This window comes from Helicoverpa zea, chromosome 6 (assembly GCF_022581195.2).
Source record: "Helicoverpa zea isolate HzStark_Cry1AcR chromosome 6, ilHelZeax1.1, whole genome shotgun sequence".
NCBI classification, from domain to species: Eukaryota; Metazoa; Arthropoda; class Insecta; order Lepidoptera; family Noctuidae; genus Helicoverpa; species Helicoverpa zea.
In genome coordinates this window covers 6,167,313-6,186,155 of record NC_061457.1, presented here as the reverse complement: position 1 = coordinate 6,186,155, position 18,843 = coordinate 6,167,313, and the positions used below count along the sequence as shown (strand labels likewise).

General features: G+C 34.9%; 5 protein-coding genes across 5 annotated transcripts; 2 read left to right on the top strand and 3 right to left on the bottom strand.

Moving 5' to 3' along the window:
• Nucleotides 1–5,768: 5,768 nt before the first annotated feature.
• Nucleotides 5,769–7,083, bottom strand: LOC124631284 (integrin beta-8-like). Its single transcript, XM_047165603.1, has 3 exons — nucleotides 6,745–7,083; nucleotides 6,372–6,535; nucleotides 5,769–6,175 (listed from the first exon to the last, which is right to left on the bottom strand). Exons 1-3 carry the CDS (start codon nucleotides 6,977–6,979, stop codon nucleotides 6,029–6,031), a joined length of 546 nt encoding a protein of 181 aa, XP_047021559.1. The 5' UTR covers nucleotides 6,980–7,083; the 3' UTR covers nucleotides 5,769–6,028.
• A 4,247-nt stretch (nucleotides 7,084–11,330) lies between these two features.
• Nucleotides 11,331–12,349, top strand: LOC124631283 (ribonuclease P protein subunit p25-like protein). The gene is made up of 4 exons (XM_047165601.1): nucleotides 11,331–11,545; nucleotides 11,763–11,947; nucleotides 12,031–12,150; nucleotides 12,227–12,349. Exons 1-4 carry the CDS (start codon nucleotides 11,450–11,452, stop codon nucleotides 12,333–12,335), a joined length of 510 nt encoding a protein of 169 aa, XP_047021557.1. The 5' UTR covers nucleotides 11,331–11,449; the 3' UTR covers nucleotides 12,336–12,349.
• On the bottom strand, nucleotides 12,341–14,129 carry LOC124631282 (MOB kinase activator-like 4). Its single transcript, XM_047165600.1, has 4 exons — nucleotides 13,896–14,129; nucleotides 13,659–13,822; nucleotides 13,370–13,579; nucleotides 12,341–13,286 (listed from the first exon to the last, which is right to left on the bottom strand). Exons 1-4 carry the CDS (start codon nucleotides 13,950–13,952, stop codon nucleotides 13,049–13,051), a joined length of 669 nt encoding a protein of 222 aa, XP_047021556.1. The 5' UTR covers nucleotides 13,953–14,129; the 3' UTR covers nucleotides 12,341–13,048.
• Nucleotides 14,130–14,424: 295 nt separating this feature from the next.
• On the top strand, nucleotides 14,425–17,216 carry LOC124631279 (T-cell immunomodulatory protein). Its single transcript, XM_047165598.1, has 2 exons — nucleotides 14,425–15,843; nucleotides 15,925–17,216. Exons 1-2 carry the CDS (start codon nucleotides 14,502–14,504, stop codon nucleotides 16,353–16,355), a joined length of 1,773 nt encoding a protein of 590 aa, XP_047021554.1. The 5' UTR covers nucleotides 14,425–14,501; the 3' UTR covers nucleotides 16,356–17,216.
• Nucleotides 16,598–18,491, bottom strand: LOC124631281 (corepressor interacting with RBPJ 1). Its single transcript, XM_047165599.1, has 5 exons — nucleotides 18,308–18,491; nucleotides 18,107–18,201; nucleotides 17,751–18,001; nucleotides 17,393–17,648; nucleotides 16,598–17,132 (listed from the first exon to the last, which is right to left on the bottom strand). The coding sequence occupies exons 1-5, from the start codon at nucleotides 18,377–18,379 to the stop codon at nucleotides 17,075–17,077; spliced, it is 732 nt and encodes a 243-aa protein (XP_047021555.1). The 5' UTR covers nucleotides 18,380–18,491; the 3' UTR covers nucleotides 16,598–17,074.
• Between the last annotated feature and the right edge of the window lie 352 nt (nucleotides 18,492–18,843).

The window sequence follows — 18,843 nt, the reverse complement described above, 5'->3', positions numbered from 1 at the left end:
CGTACCTAATGGACCCTAACCTGGAGTGGCGATGCACTGGCAGCCGTTGCCAGCGATCGATGATGCGAACAAAGACGCTAAGTGCTGTAAGGTTTCCTGTTAAACTAAGTACTACTTATAACACCTTTGTTGTGACGCCATAAATAGTTATCGATCACCTCGTTAAAAGCAGCAAGAAATCACTGATTTATAATCTAGACACACGGCAGTGTGTCCCCCTCACTTATCTAAAATACAAAATTTCATTAATATACCTATTGTAGGTCTTGAGATATTGACGTCAAAAAATCGCTATTTTTACTATACACTCACTGACTGACTGACTGACTCACTCATCAAAAACCTAGACCACTTCCAATGGTCGTATTGACTTGAAATTTGGCATGGAGGTAGGTCTTTATGTCAAGGTAAAGGGAAAAATCTGAAAATGGCCAAGTGTGAGGCAGTTTCAAAATAATGAAGGTGTAAATTTATACCTATAAAAGAAGTGAGATCTGAATAAGTACCAAGTTCCATACACAAACCTCAGTTAAAAATAGTTACTTTTTAATAATGTTACTTGGCAAGTTTTAATAGAAAATTTTTATATATTTAAGATCTGTTCTTACCTATGGTTCACAAATAAATGTATTGATTGATTGATTGATTGAAAATTATATACTTGATTCATTGCGTTTAGTAGGTTTATATTATAACAAGGTGTGTGAAAACTTGCCAAGTAACATCATTAAAAGTAACTATTTTTTACTGAGGTGAGGAACTTGGTACTTTTAACTGAGGTGAGGAACTTGGTACTTATTCAGATCTCACTTCTTTTATAGGCGAAGCATTCCCATATTATCGAACTTGGCAGCCTTTCACATTTTTGTTTTGGATGGGATTTCATTTATTTTTGTAAGGTTGTTTATTTTATTTTTTTCTTATGATTAACTTAGTTAAGGAAGGCCTCTTTTATACTATCTTTCAGATTTTTGAATATGCACTATGCTTCTTAATCAACTCAACTCAACGATGTTTGTTATTTGTTTTACCAGTAACGTGTCAACGCCAGCCCGCCTTAGGCTGCGTTTACAAATTAACAGAAATTAACGGACAGCCGCGCATCAAACTGAGTCAAGATGTTGGGAAAGTCACAAAGAGGTACGGCGACACTACTTAATTACAACGACTAATATTAATTATTAATGGAACGTTTTCAGTTGATGAGATCATACCGTTATCAGAGCAAATAGATTGATATTCTTGCTTGTTTATGAGTACGATAATGACAACAGGCTAGTTTGTCATTAAGTTTGTGTGCAAATACAAATTAAAACGAACGTTATCTGGATCAATATAGTGTTTAATGAAGTTAGGAGATTAATGCTGCTTTGATTGAACTTTAACTTTAATCGGTTAGGTACAAGTTATCTCAGTAATCGTTTCGTTCGACTGACATTAAAACATGTGAATATTGACAATTTAAAATTGTCAGTTGAAGCTGGATAATGATGTGTTCTAGGTTTTAGTGTTTAGGTGATTATTTTTTCAATTACTTTTCGTGATGTTTGATTTTCGTACCTTCTCTAACTTCTAACAAAATAGAATTATTCATTACCTAGGTATTATAAGAAGACACTACCAGTTACCTACTTCGAACTTTCTTAATCCAAGAACCGCTGAGTATATTCAAGCACTTCTGGCGCCTCAATTAGTTAGTGATTCGTACATCCATCGGGCAAAAAAATATGGGCTGTTTATATGCAAATGTGTCTTACTAATCTTAGTTTTAGATAAAGTGCGGAAATGGAATAAAATAAAAAATAATAATGATAACATACAACAACTATCGAAAAGTAAGAATACATTTTTGGCTATAACTTTTTTTTGGCATTGTTTTTTTTTTATTTAATTTTAGGTATAGGTCTCGTTCGTGGTGATCATTTAGACCAAACTTCATACATTCCTGCCCAATCTCCTTTATTCACCGTGTAGGGTTAATATTGAAGGTTGCGCAATGATTTATTCTTACCCGACTTAAAAAAACTGGTTAAATTGCGCAATTTAATTGATCGTCTAGGAAGCACCTAAGAATGGTACAGACAAATACGATTTTATCACATTGTTAGTGAAAAATTAAGTTGCGTCTAAAGATAAACCTAATTTTTGTCCAATTCTTTATATTTACTTCGTGGCGACGCTTTTATTTTTATTTCTTCATTCATTCATTCAAAAGATCCGAGTATACTCGTACTTAAGTTTGGGAAATGCTTTTGACGTAGGTACACCTAATTGGATTAATTGGCAACGTCAGCGTCCTCCTGGCTTTGTTCTTTTAATTAGAATTTTGCTTTTTTTTATCTTGCATAACTTTATGTGAAACTAGGTCTAGCTAATAATAAAAAATACTAAAATCCTTTAATATCTGTAGACACATGAGTTCATTAACAGTATCACATATGCCTCAATGCAGATAGCAAAAAGTTTGGATTAAACATTTCCTGATCGCCGTGCAGGTTTGAAGTGCTTCAAGTACCAAACACTAAAATCTCGGATAAGAGACGTGTCTTTGTGGCTCATCTCTAAAACGTCACAAACTTGGCCTTCTATTTTAAAACTTCGAGAAAAAGAAGGGTGTTATAAGCTTATTTTTAAGATGAACGTTTCTATAAGCGTATCTATATAGCGTGGAATACTAAATTTTGTCCAAAATATTTTTTTTATATTTACTTTTATTAAGTACATGAGTGTCTTTATAAATTAGAGACATATAAGTGTAGGCATAGAGAGATATCTTTTTTTCGAACCAAGCAAAAGGGAGCAAAAACTGTATTTTAAATTTTATCCACCGCAATGTAAATAGAATGTTCACCAATCTAAAGAATATTTCCCAGCGTTCCTTGCATGTTGGCTCCTTCGTACAAACGCTTACCAAATTACAGGGCCTCCGCCGCCACCCACCACACGGTTTGTTATAAATTATTTAAATGACGCCAAATAACTGAAAGAGAACTCGTTGTCGCTCAAGAGTCCACGAGTGCGGCCACATGAATATTCAAGGTTCATCCCTCCGTCCTAAATATTCCTTAGGATTGTGCCTCTGAGATTGACACTTGTTTCTACTTCTAGCTCCTGAGGTGACACTTTAATATGATTATGAGCTGGCAACGAGTCAAGATGACTCAGGGAAAAGGGGTTCAATTGTTTCTTTAGGTTTTCATAAAAGACTGAAGCTGCCACTCGTTTCAATGGCTCGCCAACCGTCTGAGAACAACTATTCTACATAATATGATAATGTGCCAGTTCTGATTAAGTTCACGACTATAATATGTCCCGGGCTCGCTTCAGTATGGTAAATTATTCAGTCATCAATGTCTATGAAATACCTACTTGCTTACTCTTAAGTTGTGCAGTGCAAGCCTTACCTATTTGAACAAGTATGTGCTGTATTAATTTTCGAACGTAGCTAAAGAAACTTATTGTGCAAGATATTGCCTAATATAAAATGTATGTATGTGGTCTGGTTGATAAGCAGATGCGCATGGGAAACAATTAGGAAGTGAAGGGTGGCGGGCGCGGGGCCGCGGCCGGCGTCGCCGGGCGAGGCGCGAGGCACGAGGCACGCCAAGGAGTCGCCGCCTCGCCGTCGGAACGCGCATTCTTCCCCACTCCAGAATACCAATGCCATATTATTATGTGTGATCTCGACTCCTATTGTGCAATATATATCTACCGTCCGCCTCCATTGACATCTTATTTCGTGCTTAAAAGTCCGATCACGTTTCCGCACGAATTATTCAATAGTAAAATTCGTTTTCAGATATTTAACGTGTTCAGTCAGTTAGATCTAAGTTTGAAATTTTATTTCCTCAACAGGGTATTTGTGAATTCAAGTTATGCCAATAATTGTGTGTAGGTAAGGAAGTACGGTGTCAATGTTTTGCTACGTGCTACGCCGTAGCATTCACTTCCGCTGTTGACTTACAACTTTCTATTTAGTTTACGTGGTTAGGAGTAGATTGATATTTTAAATAAAATAATATTAATAAATTAGTGGTAACTGGTAAGTAAACAAATTGATGAAACCCTTCCTACGTTTCGTAGGTACTACGCCGTAGTACAATTAGGCAATGGGGCATACACCAAAAAAGAGATTTTTTTCCGATTAAACGAGTCGTTGTTTGCTAACTATTTACTTATTATAAATATATTAACCTATATCCATACAAGTAAATAACATAAAATATTCAACGGTACGAGTTTACCAAGCTACGCGCTACGCCGTAGTACCAGTATTAGGAAAATATAAAATCTTGATTGCGTTCTGACAATAAGTGTTACGTGACGTAATTTGCTCATACTCAGTACTACTACAATATAAAGATTATTAAGTCTCTCTGCATACAGCGTACATTTTTACTTGGAGCCATTGATGAGCAGACGTAGTGCAATTTACTGGCGGTACGTTACAGACCTAGCATCTTGTATATGATGCTGATCGACACTAAAACAATTTAAGCGCTCCTTCCATAATCGAATCTCCTCGGAGCTCCTCGAGGGCCGCATTCCGCCACAATTATTGAACACAAATTTGGTTACGGTGGTGACAGTTTTATTTTAGTAGGGAGGTATTTAAGATATTGCTATCTTATGCCGTTTACCTACGTTTTAAAGGGAATTTTACGTCCTCCAAAAAGCTTTTATGGCGATTTTAAATCCTTACGCGGATTTTTTGTGTTTTTATCTGATACTTTTATTTTGTTTTGTAATCTTACAAGTAAACGCAAAGTTTAAGTGTGCTGGTGCTACATATAAGAGCACTTATTGAGAGTATCATGCCATCAGCTGGGAGTGTGGTCAATCGCAGATGTAAGTCGAGAAGAAAAAACATTGTGTCGCGATGTAGCGCGCGACCTAAATTGTACAGATGAGAGATACAGCTCAGATTCCTATCATGATCTGCGATGAACACTGTGTTTTTAATATTCTCGTTAAAATGTGGTTTGAAGACGATGTACCCATACTAACATAACAATACCTGAGTGCATTTTTAGAGTGATAATAATCGCGTGCCCTTACCAGTTCAAAAAGTTGACCAAACTTGAAAGTACAATAAGGTTACAATTAGATTTGATAATATGGACCCTCAAGTCTGTACCTGGATACCTACTATTTAGACATAGCAACGTCAGTTTAGATACGCTCCAATTAAATATTTACACAGTCAAATACTGCATTCATACCATTCACTCATAACTTTTACTTACAATTACGTATTTACGAGTAACAAATCCATTGTGTTAGTCATCCTTTAATAAAAACGCCTATTAAATCTGAGTATTCAATTAAAAACGCTGTGCTATACAAACTATGGCTAGCAATTCTCCGGCATCTAAGGCAGGCGTTCAATAAATATCGGGGAAATAAAAGGTGAACTCGTTGTGGGAGGGAAAATGGACTCGTTGAAATCTAATTTCGCGTAACCATAACGGGCAGCACTTGAGAACGATGAGCCATCCGCGACAGACGCCCCGCTCATATCAATTTCTTAATTGAGCCGCGGCTTCTTCGCTCCAACGCTTCTGCTGAAAACCTCATTGCCTCCGCCACGGTTCACAGCCATCCACCCGCGCATTCTTTATTAAATAACTAAGCATAGCTCACTTATAAAGAAATTCTGAGAACTTTTCACTCCACACAGAAATCTTGATGTCACATACCCACGTTGTTGACATGCCTTCATTTATTTTTGTGGTGACTTTGATTTGCTTGGATAATGAAACTGGGTCTATGCATTATTATTTATTTACACAATATATTGCGTTGATGTCAATTATATTTGTAAACATCATTCAAGATTTCGCAATGGAAGCGATATGACAGTCCACACGATTATCGATTGCTACGAGTCTTATTACATCTATAGTTAGGTACCCTTCCTTCATGTATGTTTGATTAGTACATATTAATCTATTAAGTACCTACTTAATTTAAGCTACAAATATTTTGGTTAAAATAAACAGATGATTTGTCGAATTCACTTGAACCATTATGACACTGGGCTGTCAACTTCGTCAATTTTTATGGATCTAGGCCAGTCCTCAGCATGTGGATCGTTCAGTGAATATGGTCCTTCATTGCATTTGGGGTCATCACAAGAGAAGTTGTCGTACTCGCAGTATTCACCCATCACCATCTGTGGAAACAAAAAATATATGAAGTCAAGAATGATTGAAAATGTGGTAGTAGGTAAAGCTCTTAGTTTTTTTAATGCCACAAAATGGAAGTGTATCGTATTTGTAACTTTACCTGCTTTTCAAGCAAATGTAAAACATAGTTCAATAGACAGGGTATAGATATAAAGTTGTAATAGAGTAGGTTATAAATGTTACCTTGGTAGGGTTATCGGGATCAGGGTTGGGGTTACAGACGCACTGGCCACACACACAGGTGCCTCGGCCGGAGCACTCGGGGCCCTCGGTGACGCCCGGCGGGTAGCATCTCTGACCCACATCGCCCTTGCTGCAGGAACACTCCGCATTCTCCTCGAAACTAACTGGAATGCGCGCCGTAGAAAAACTTAGTTGAATCTTTTTTTGGTACATGCAGTATGGTTTCTTTCAGTATTCTAAATAGAATTCAATTAAAAGGATATGAATGTGAGCTCATAGGTCGCAAGGGGATACCTAAGCATTACAAGGAATCGATTCTCAACTTATTCAATTAACTAAAACGTAAACCAGGACAAATTAATTTCAAACTTACAGCCGTAATCTACATGAGCAATGGTATTATTGGAGCAGAACTCTTCAAACTTTGGCAGTTTCCTCGAGAAGCATTTGTTTTCCGTCGGGCACCAAGAACATTGAGGTAATTTCAAGCACTCGAAGCACGACGTTTTAACAATACATACGAAACGATCATCCATAACAAACGCATTTCGAGCACAAACAACAACAAGAGCTAAAGAAAAATAGCAAATTGACGAGATATTTAACATTGTCACAAGTAATACTAATTATCGTGTAATAATGAAAAGGGTTCAGTCTCTACTGGTTAGTTTGTACTGGCAATACGTATGCCTAGTTAACGATAACTGCTTAGCCATGACTCGTAATACGCACATCACGAGAGATAACCTTTAGTTCTGTTAGTGTTAATAGCAAATAATGTCGGTACAATTATTTCTAAGTTTCATGTTTTATGTATATGTATCTATGTTTGAAGGTGAAATACTTTTTCCTTGGTCGTGTGTTCAAATAATTAGGTACATACCTAGGTATGTGTTGAAAGATAAAGTATTGCGAAGTACCTAATTACCCGCTACTAGTTGATGAGCTGGGCATACCTAATCGATAAGTTAATAAATTATTTTGATACAAATGGCATAAGGGCCTACCTTATTATATTTTACGATTTTAATAATTAATTAACTTGTTTACTCGTACACAAATATTCAGACAGATTAGACAGGTACCCCCTTGAAACTGCTTGTATGCCGCTTGCTATGAACAATAGAAAATCAATTGTGTCTCGCGCTGCTGCATACCACAGCTTAATTAATACGGGTACCTACTATTAGGTAGAAAAGTGTAGGAAGGTGACCACTATACTATACCTAGGTGCTATGTCACTGAAAAAAAAATGTTGGACTATGTATTACCTATTCGCTTTTACGTAGGTAATATCAAAGCCAATTAGGTAATGAATAATTTATTCTGAGACTCGAATTTCTTAAATCGTGGGCGTTGGCGGGTAGCGACTACCTTTAGTGAACAGTTCCACAATTTGTGGCAATTCAGACACTAGAGGGAACATAAAAATAGAATTTTTAAAACTCCATTGAATACAGATTTCATTCATAAAAAGAAAACCAAGAGCAGCTAAACCACACAAAGCTGACCTGAGACAAAATCATTAACATGAACCTTTCTCCTTGTTTTTTTTTACTTGAATACAAATTCTTTAATTAATCATGTTTTTTTATCTAATTTGGCTTCATGTGCGTCCCCATAGAACTACTTCCCCCAAATGTAAAGGTATTTTATAAAAATTAGCCTAGGTGCTATTTTGATATCTACTTAGGTAAGCTAAATAAGTTCACAAGACAAGTTTCATCAAAACCCGTCCAGTAATTTAAGGCGCACACACAAGCAAGCATGTATGTATGTACCTACGCTACGTAAATCGACAGACACTTCCACATTTAATTAGATTCTAATGATTGTGGGTATGTATGGTCCTAGTAAAATTACAGGTACATTAACGAATAAGGTTTGTGAGTGATGAATAAAAAGAAGTGCTTTGTTTAATTTTGCTCGAAACGATGACCAAAATAAGACCACGTTTTATAAATTAGTTAATTATGCGCTTGGATATTTTGAAGTTTAACCGTCAAATCCGTAGCGGACCCCAATCGGGGTCTGAACATCAATGTCACCGTAAGCTCGGTTTAGACCCCAATTGGGGTCTGCGAATCAGTCATACACTTTCCTAATTATTTACGCTCATATTTATTTTCTTTCCAATCAAACCACATTTGTGAGTACTAAATAAAATAACTAAATAAATTTAAATTATTTTTACGCATTCAAACCTTTCATATTTAGCATCCCGTTAGAAATATACCTTTTTAAAATCCAATCGTAATTACCGGGAATTCTGATCGAACTCGCCATGTTTGTTTACATTAGTTGTTTTTTTAAATTTGAAGACGCATAGACAAGATGGCGACGGTGATAGAAGTTTTGCATCGAATGATCCGAATCGTTAAAATAAAGAATCGATTTAATAATTTTATATTATTTGATATTATAATATTACTAAATTGCACTTTTGTATACTTACCATAATCTGAAAATAAATTAGGAAAAGTAAAATGACTTAATTTATTTTGAAAAAAAATGCTAGAAAATCAGTGGTAGAAAATACGTTGTAGCCGGAATAAAAAAATCTTCGGTTTTTAGGGTTTCTAAAGACGGCAAATGAAGACTTATTTATTTCTTCGGGTGTTTTATGTGCAGGATTCCTGTAGACCTGCCAAACTTAATGGCGATTCGTTACTTCCAACTTTTTAACTGAGCGGCAAAGCTATTTGACGAGAGCCGTAGTTAGGTGTAGTTATAGCAAAATTTTATGACGATTTTATTGTTTGAAAGGGCAAATATTTCGCCGTTCATCGAAAGCTGGTCCAAAGTGGAAAGATGGCCGCCGCCGACTTATTTTTAACCGACTTCCCAAAAAGCGGAGGTTCTCAATTCGATCTTTTTTTTTGTATGTTTGTTACGCGATTACTCAGCCATTTATTTATCGATTTTGATGATTCTTTTATTGTTTGATAGCGTATACTTCCGAGGTGGTCCCATTATCATCAGGTCAGGATCTGATGATGGAACCTTGAGAAATCGAGGGTGACTTTCGAAAGTTGCAGAAATACATAGGTTGAAATCTTATCACTCAGGTGTTTGCCTGGTAGCACTATTCAACAGTGAAGGCTTTGAGCTGACCTGATGATGGAGACCAGTGAAGGTCGAGGGAACTCGACAACTGAATATTTAAACTTTCTCGTGTTTGTGCTTAGATTATTCGTATTTACGAGGCCTCTGCAACAGTGAAGGAGATGGAGACGAGAGAAGTTCGGATGTCGAGTTCCCTCGACCTTCTCTGGTCTCCATCATCAGGTCAGCTCCAAACCTTTACTGTTTCGTAGTATTATCAGACATACATCTGAGTGTCAAGTTATAACCTTATCTATGCTTACAATTTTCGAGAGTTGCCCTCGATTTCTCAAGATTTCCATCATCAGATCCTGGACCTAATAACAAATATGGGGAATATACCCTTTCGACCAAAAACAAACATCCAAATTGAGAACCACCTCCTTTTTGGGATTCGGTTAAAAATATTTGGTGACTTTAAAATCAATCAATTATTATTATTGTTTCTCATCATCAAATAAGTACATTACTTTGGTAGTTACAAATTGCATTATATTTCAGAACACCAGGCTTACCTTCCGCCGAAACAAAAATCTTAGAATTGTTGAGAAATAATATTATAGGAATAAATTAAAATTCCGTAATAGGTAATAAAAATTCAATTAAAGGTAAAAATTATTACGAATGACGCAACACCAAAATAAATAATACATATAAAAATTTAATGCTAAAAACTTTCATAAAACTTAAATATCTTTTTTCTTAACAACAAAAACAAATTGAACCTATAATTTAAAATTAATAAATAAAATTGAAATAAGTTGCTATTAAAAAATAGGTATATATAAAATTGGTATTCGATTATTTATAATAAATATCCGATTTAGGTATCGAATGCACACCGCTGATTGAAAAAAAAAATACTCTATTCCAAAATCTACTTCGTCTGTGACTTTGATCTTGTAAATTGTTCATTTTTATTGTGTATTTTATGTGCTGATTTTTTAGTTATTGAACATAAATAAGTGCACGAAATGTATTGCAACGGATTGAAAATGTTATAAATATGACGTTTGTGTTGTGTTTGAGAAAGTGATGCGATTATTTATTGGTAAGTTTTCACCAAATTTGAAATGCCTAACTTTTCGAGAGACTTAAAAACACCGTAATTATTATCTTTTTCTGAATTAACTGACCCCATTTGACCTTTGCACGTTGTTGTCAAATAAGTGAGCTCTAAAGTTATAGTTAAAATACTTCTGATCAGGCATTACGGACTTAGAATTCATGTGTTGAAAGTTAGTACAAATTTTTGACTTCCATGTCGCAATTCAAAATATCCCGCCGAATCAACGGTAAAGTCATATGTCAAAATCTTGTCGAGCAGAGGGGTTAAGTATATTTTTATTTGTTGTTTGAATATTTCCAGAATGCCTATGTAAGACGAATACTTTGACTGTTAGCGAGAACATTCAAATTTTCTTTTTTTTTCAAATTTTAATATTAGTTAAGTTACGGCGCTTATTTATACCTCACAGTAATTTTAATCATTTGGCATAATATAACTAACAATGCAAATGCAACCCAATAGGCTTTTTGAAGAAAATGCTTATTGCATTGTTTTGCATTGCATTTGAATTGTAATAAATCACGGAATTAAACGAAGACATCAAAATAAGCTTTGAGGTATAGTATTATCGCGATCGATAAGATAACGACTCGTAAATGATGTTAAACATAAAAAAAAAATCATTTTATATTTGAAGTTCCCGCTACCAGTTAAGTTGAAGTATCCACTTTAAAAATCAAAATAATATCAAAGTGAGCAACCCTGGTCTGGTTATAAATAATGTCGAAGCAATCATGAAGCAATCCTAGCTGACATCTGACATACCTTGCCAAATGCCAATGTCAATTATTTGAAAAATGTCAATTAATTATGTCAACAAGTCGAGCGTGCAGGTTAAGATATTTAAACGTTTTCCAATTTATTATTGTTTGTATGTACCTTTGAATTGAGACTTTCTTTGGAGATGGAGAATTATAGCAAAGGAAAAAATGTAGAAGAGGAAATAGAACGAAGCAAAATACCCATCAAAGATCTGCCTGAGAACTTTCTGTGGATGCAAGTAAGTTTTTTAGTTTTACTTTTTATTACTCTCAATTGTAGCAACCTTTAACTGTGTAGGTATTTTATGAACCCCCTAAGACGACCCATTGATCACCCTTTGAATTGGACCTGTAAGCCAAACCTGAAACCACACCATTACATTTATTGTGCAATTATTTCTTACTATATAAGTACCTTGATGACCTTATATTTTTATCTTTCTTTGGCAATTTTAGGTGAAAGGTGGAAGTAAGATGACCAATTTGTTATCTCATGCTTCTGGCATCTTAGAAGACAAGGCAGCCACTGCTGTAGTCTGGAGTGGGTCCGGCGCTGCCATTTCCAAAGCTATATCATGTGCAGAAATCCTAAAGAAACAGTTTTCGATTGAACATCAAGTAACGAAGCTAGCATACAAAATGTAAGAAACGAAGCTTTTGATTTAAAATCACTATATATGTATAGTATAACAGTTTTTTTATCTCACCTGTTGTTATCATACAGGGTAGAAGAATTTTGGGAGCCTAAAGTGGATGGTCTGGAAACTTTAGTAGTAAAGCGCCAAATACCTATCATACACATATTGTTGTCAGTGGATCCTCTCCCCGATACTAACCAAATTGGGTAAGTAAATTAAGTTAATACTGAGATTGAAAAACTACTTGTTATACTATGCTAAATTATTAATTGTTTTTTCCAGATACCAATCTCTAAATGGAAAGAAGTTTTGGCAAAAGGAACAGAGTGGTGCATCTAAGCAAAATCAATCATATAAATCTAAGAAACCATTTAAACATAAGAAAACATAAATGCATAGATTTTATAATTTGTTTTATTGTGCATAGTTATTAAAGGAGTTGGAGATTACAATGAACTCACAATTTTTCTTATGACTATTTATAAATAACATACATGTAAATACTTGACACATGAAATATTAAACATCCTAATATTTGAGAGCATTTTTGTAGCAGTTAGTGATCATGATCTAGATATAAATACATGTATTGGGATACTAATTACTACACTATGTATTTAAAATAGGTTTATACTTTTAATCATCTATACAAAATTAGCCATAAATGCAAAGATTACAAACACCATATCACTTACATCTTGATTTCAATACAGTTAATATTGATGTTATTCTGTACTCTATAACTGTACTTAATACTAACATAATATGATTGAAACACAAGAACTCCAACTTTTAATTTCTATATAATGCTGAATAATGAAAAAAGTACAGTTTTAAAACATAAGCTTGATTATTGCAGATTGCATAATATTATCAACATCTAATGTTAAGATATTTTCTGGTCACAACAACTGATTTGACGACTTAAATTGTACATAATAATAACAATACAGTAGAGTACATACTACACATACAGGAATTTTAGAGGCATGGCCTTATTACTGGGTCACACAAAAACTTTAGTTATTGTCACAACAATGTGAACAAAACAGTAAAGTCTTCAAATTTAGTTCCTGATAAAGAACTAAATTATTTCTTTAACCCTCAGGCTTCTGATTCACCACCCACAGGTGTTTCATCGTCCAGCTTAGGCAGGATCAGAATCTCCTTTGAAATAATTGAGTATTTAGTCACAAAGTAAGTGAATCTCTTGCACAAATGAGTTTCTTTCTCAAAGGCATCAAATATTGCCCTGTGATGGAAGTAGGCATGAGAAAATATTCTGTAGACACGCCTGCAGACCGAACCAAGCTTAGCTACTGATGATTCCTTAATGCTTACCCTGAAACAACAGTATTTGTATTAATATACAAATTCCAAAAAAATATTATAAGCCAATCATAAAATTCAATATAAAAATGTTACCTGCTAGGGAAGTATTTGTTGCTATTGAGCAAGCAAGCAGCCCCATCGAGGGTGTGTCTTGTGTAGTCAATAGCTGGGCATTCTTTTGGAGTTTTATGTGCAGCACACAGAAAAATCCATTGCTCAGTAGCAGTCATTTGTGTACAGGTCTCTGGCTTACAATCAGCTTGTAATTTTACAGCTAAACCATTAAGCTCCATACAGAACTGCCTGCAAATTAATGAGATTCAAATAATTGTGTCTTATAAATCTTTCATGCAGATTTATTTAGCTCATCTGTAAAATATACCTTAAATGTTCGTATTTCCAAACCCCTTCATCTTGTGCTTCAGGCATCTTCAGAATAGCTTCAAGATTGGAGGGGTCGCGTCTTATAGTTTGTTGTATAAACTGTTGGACTGCGAGAGTGCTATCCATTTCTTCAAATGGTTCATCTGGCCAGCGACAAAAGTCCTAAGGCAAGGTAAAGGTTCATATTAGCATGAAATTTAAGAAACATGTTGACAGTAATACTATATTTTCATACCTTAGCTTTCGAACCGGGTCGATTTCGTCTCAATATTTGAACAGCTTCGACGGCCATTTCGATTGCGAAGTTTGCTTTTAAATAATACGATTAGAAAATGTAACAATCTAATTAGATTATAATGACGAAACTCTGTGTGATGATTAGTTTTAAAACTTTCTCATTAAATTCAACATCACATCGCCATTACATACATTCGTATTGTTGTCAAGATGACATTTTCTTTGACAGAATATCATTGCGCATGGCTGCTTTTTGACCCCGCATGCATAGTGTTGGCCCAATAATTGGTTTACGGTGTTAATCGGTTTTTATATGATTGTAGTTACTTATCGTCAAAATCAAAACAAGGAAAGATGACTGAAGAGCTAATCGTCATCTCATCACAAACCAGGGGCCACCGGCTCACGTGCGACCTTGAAATTAAATTGCGGACTTCTCATATGACGCGTTGAAGAAGGTAGCTGATGTTGTCCGGGTTTATCGTATAATCTGTCGTAACCATTGCCTGTGGATTGATTTGACACTTCACAGACTGACAGATCATCTGTTTTCAGTTTTGTCTTTCGTTGGGAATATGTTTTGAAAATAAGAAAACAAAGAAAAATGTCTCCCATACTTATAACGCGACTTATTTTAACAATACTGTTTAGCAGTGGCAGTTATGCAGTAAATGATATGACTGAAAGCTCTTTTGGAAAGAACAATGAAGGTGTTATTGCTGCATTTGGAGACTTTAATTCAGATGAGCTAACTGATGCATTCGTAATAAAAAACTACTCAAGTGTGGAAGTTTATCTTGCCTATGACAAAGAACCTTTCATGAGGCCGTCAGCATATGCTTGCAATTTCACAAACTTTGTAATAACAAGTGTTGTGCCTGGTGATTTCGATGGAGATGCATACATGGACATATTGCTCACTACGCAGGAAGTCAATGATACCACCAACTTTCACACTGTCAGAATTTTATGGGGTGGTGAATCCACGTTGAATTGCTCAGATGCTTTGTTTATCAAAGCTTTGTCATTAGGACAACCATTAGTAATGGATTATAATAGAGACATGATTCTTGACCTTTTTGGTATGAATTCGAAAAACGAAAGAGTGTTTTGGGTATTTGACCAATCGAGAACAACTCCTGTAGAAAAGCAGATGGGTGATGATCTATCCAAGATGATAAAACTGCCACACTCACATTCGTTTTTAGATGTAAATGAAGATGATGCAGCTGATCTTCTAGTTACAACAACCTCTAATGTTGAAGTATGGCTGAATGACGAATTCGAGGGATTTAGATATAACAATAGTATTGAATTACTTGTAGGTCATCCAACTATATATGGCCAGGCTCTGTTTCTTGATGTTGCTCTCTCTGGTCAATTCTTTTTAGTTATACCTGTGTGTTATGACCTGCAGTGTTTCAACAGCACTATACTGATATATGATAACCAGAAATGGCATGATCTGCAAGTCGATTTCAATGATGGCAAAGGTACACTATGGCGATTTGTGCCACCAAGGGATGAAGTTTATTTAGATACAATTACAATGAGAAGTGGAGATTATAATATGGATGGATACCCAGACATCTTGATGACTCTGAGTCCTGTTAATACTAATGAAACCAGAGTATTTCTTTTGCACAACAGACCATGTAACTTGCCTGGATGCAAATTTTACAGAACTTTTGAAGTTCAATGGGATAAGTTTGATTCATTTGGTAATGATGTTATAATGGCCACCTTTTATGATTTCTACATGGATGGTGTTCTTGATATAATTTATGTCAAGAAGAATGTAACTACTCAAAAATATACAATGAATTCTTTCAAGAACGAGTTGGAGTATGATACGAACTTTATCAAAGTTATTGTTGTTACTGGTTTGACTAATGAGAAGATGCCAATCAATAATAGGACTTTATATAATAGAAAAGTTACCTTTGGTAAGTAGTTATAATTGTGAGCTAAGATTATTTGGGGTTTTTGTTATGCAGGTAATTTATTTAATTTGTTCTTTTTTACAGGGACCAATCTGCCAGGGCCTAAAATAGGCTACAACACCTGGTCTCAGGAAGGTACCTACAGGACAGGTGTCTGTGCTCAACTGCCCCAGTCTGCATACTTTGCTCTACAATTACCTTACTCCATATTTGGTTTAGACCGGACACCAAATTTTGTTGATACTTTGAATGTGGGTCTTTCCGGTTATTCTAAAAGTTGGACTCAAATAATCCCGAATTCTCAGATAGTGGTAATTCCCGCGCCGCCAAATGACCCTTCTCAGTGGAAGGCACAACTGTTTGTTACTCCCAGCAAAGTCATTCTTAAGAGTGTGTTTGTACTGACTGCTATCATAATTATAATCACTGGATGTGTTTTATACTTGCACTGGAAGGAACGAAATGACAGACAAGATATAATAGAAATTGATGAAAAGACTTATGTTAAAATTTAGCAAGAGTTCTTAAATATTATAGTAATATGTACTTTTAATAATTTTATTAGTATTAAGTAATTATGTGATCTGTTATGAATGTTGTTTTTTAAATATTTTTTTCTATTATATACTACAGTTTAAGTATTACTCCAAATAAAATCAGAAATTATAATTATGCTATTAATCAAACTACTGTGATATAAGTGTTATCTGACTGTTGAGTGTAACATATTACAAGTAGGTAAAAAATAAAATAAATGTATGTTATCATTAGTTTATTTTTCGAACAAATTAAATCTAAAGTGCGTCTCTATTCTTCATGTTATTTCTTGTGAAAAATATTAAAAAGTCTAAAGTTTCGATTAAAGAGGGGGAAAATTGGCTGCAACCCAATAATAATAAATAATACAGTGTTTTACAATAATTTGAGAAGATAATAATATAATCGTATGTATAATAAGACCGAGAACGTTACTACTCTAATAGACATGGCACACATATATATGGTGCTTTAAAAAGAACGATAGAGATAATTATATCAAGTACCAAGACCGGTGGTCTTTCTTGTGATCAATGTCATTGTGCGCGCGCATTAAGCAACTCCCAAGTACTGGGGTCCAAGAAATCGTGAGTCTCCTTTGAAAGGGCCAGAATAATAGCATCAACACCAAACTCTGTCACAAAACATCTCAAGTTTTACTCCTTTGCCATATAATACTTAATACGCGCGTATTTTTTTAATGCTTAGACTTCTTGTGTTTCTTGTCTTTCTTTTTTTCCATTTTCTCCAATTTCCTGAAAAAAATAATCAACGGTTACTCACTTACTCACGGTTACGACTTTTAAAGCACATATTAAAGAAATAAGTATACAGTTAAAGTATTTTTTATTTAACCTCAACTGCACCACTAATTTTCGAAAACTTTGCATTGAAATACACTTACAAAATTTCAACCAAATCAATCCAGCCATTTAGGAGATGTTAGGTGACCAAACACAAGAACCAACAGAAGAATAATCAATATTTATAAAGAAAAAAAATAGTGGAAACTTACTTCAAGAGCTTCTTCTTCTGCTTTTTAGTTAGTTGACTGATAAGATCCATTTCAGTTAAGTTAGACGTGTCATTTTCTTCAATCTTTGTGGCAGATAGAGGCAAGGCTCCGGGTTTCATCACCAGGCCACTGTCTCTCATGTGCTGCATCAGTGTGGGGACATCTGGTTTCTCCTCCTCTTCTTCAGGAGCTGATGTGGACGCTTGCAGAGCACGGGCCTCGCTCATTGATAGGGAATACATAGAGCATTCTTTGTCTGTAAACAATTAACATTGAGATTTTAGTCACATCATTAAAGATCACTGTTATTGTTGGTATCTGTTTTGTGGTACAAATAAATTACTAAAAAGGTATGTACCTGTATTTATGTGACCCCATTTATGACACTTGATGCATCTGACATTACGGACAAGTATACCAAAAGGTTGATCCCTGATTTCATTGTCCCCTTTGCAGTAGCTCTCCCTGGGGGCGTTGTACTTGCGTTGCCACTCAAATTTGTACTCTGGCTCGTTATCTTCACGTTCTCTCTCCTTCTTAACACCTGGAGGTGGCTCATACATGAAGTTCAAACTCAACTTATCCTTGCTGTCTTTGCTCAACAAGGCCCTGAAAACAAAAGAATAAAAATAGCATAAGTAACTTTAAGTAGGTATATTTTTTTTCTGATAAACAAAATGTCATCACAATTCACAAATATTGCTCAACACCTACTTGTTCTCGTGTAGTTCTTGTTCTTTCTCATATTGTACTCTTAATTCCTCTTGTTTCTTCTTGTAAGCCTCAGTTTTCTGTTCAGCCATCCATACCTGTTAATAAACAGAAAATTGTGAATATAAGGTAAACTAAACGATAATGATACAGCTGTTATAAACAAAATACAAGAGAGCAAACAGATACGCCTGCGTTACTTACTCTTTTTAAGTTATCTCTTGATGCGGGATGGAAAAATTTCTTGCACATGTAATTATTAAATCCTTTCCCCATTTTTTATGTGTATTAATCAAATATTTTCCTGAATAAATGTTGGTTTTCACAAAACAATTCACTTCAAGGCAATCAATGTTCATTGACGACAATGAATGAAAATAGTAGAATGAAATAAACATAAACATGTTCAAAAATCGTTCACCATAGAGCTTTCGTAGTTTTTATTTCGTTCGTTGTTCACCATAGACTATTAATAAGCACTAGAGGGTGACTCAGGTAATGCTGGACTACATTACTAAATAATCGACTACAACGCTGAGTAGAGAAAGCATTAAATTCATCGTCTGTTAGTCGGCATCGTCGTATGAAATAAACTGAAAGACCAGATAAGCAGCTACTATAGTATTATCATAATTCAACGCTTAATCGAGTTGAAATTCATTTTATATCACAAGCTATTAATGCGATCCTTAAACGCGCTATTAAATTGTGCAACATTACGGTTAAGGATTTGTATAGGG

Excerpts from the sequence above, each read along its gene's own strand:
- LOC124631284 (XM_047165603.1), bottom strand. The coding sequence starts at position 6,979 with ATGTTAAATATCTCGTCAATTTGCTATTTTTCTTTAGCTCTTGTTGTT. Across the intron at positions 6,536-6,744 it reads TGCTCATGTAGATTACGGCT|TTAGTTTCGAGGAGAATGCG; the intron begins GTAAGTTTGAAA and ends CGCGCATTCCAG. Across the intron at positions 6,176-6,371 it reads ATCCCGATAACCCTACCAAG|ATGGTGATGGGTGAATACTG; the intron begins GTAACATTTATA and ends TTGTTTCCACAG.
- LOC124631283 (XM_047165601.1), top strand. The coding sequence starts at position 11,450 with ATGGAGAATTATAGCAAAGGAAAAAATGTAGAAGAGGAAATAGAACGA. Across the intron at positions 11,546-11,762 it reads AGAACTTTCTGTGGATGCAA|GTGAAAGGTGGAAGTAAGAT; the intron begins GTAAGTTTTTTA and ends TGGCAATTTTAG. Across the intron at positions 11,948-12,030 it reads ACGAAGCTAGCATACAAAAT|GGTAGAAGAATTTTGGGAGC; the intron begins GTAAGAAACGAA and ends GTTATCATACAG.
- LOC124631282 (XM_047165600.1), bottom strand. The coding sequence starts at position 13,952 with ATGGCCGTCGAAGCTGTTCAAATATTGAGACGAAATCGACCCGGTTCG. Across the intron at positions 13,823-13,895 it reads GACCCGGTTCGAAAGCTAAG|GACTTTTGTCGCTGGCCAGA; the intron begins GTATGAAAATAT and ends ACCTTGCCTTAG. Across the intron at positions 13,287-13,369 it reads AACAAATACTTCCCTAGCAG|GGTAAGCATTAAGGAATCAT; the intron begins GTAACATTTTTA and ends CTGTTGTTTCAG.
- LOC124631279 (XM_047165598.1), top strand. The coding sequence starts at position 14,502 with ATGTCTCCCATACTTATAACGCGACTTATTTTAACAATACTGTTTAGC. Across the intron at positions 15,844-15,924 it reads TAATAGAAAAGTTACCTTTG|GGACCAATCTGCCAGGGCCT; the intron begins GTAAGTAGTTAT and ends TCTTTTTTACAG.
- LOC124631281 (XM_047165599.1), bottom strand. The coding sequence starts at position 18,379 with ATGGGGAAAGGATTTAATAATTACATGTGCAAGAAATTTTTCCATCCC. Across the intron at positions 17,649-17,750 it reads ATGGGGTCACATAAATACAG|ACAAAGAATGCTCTATGTAT; the intron begins GTACATACCTTT and ends AATTGTTTACAG. Across the intron at positions 17,133-17,392 it reads CAGAAGAAGAAGCTCTTGAA|GAAATTGGAGAAAATGGAAA; the intron begins GTAAGTTTCCAC and ends TATTTTTTTCAG.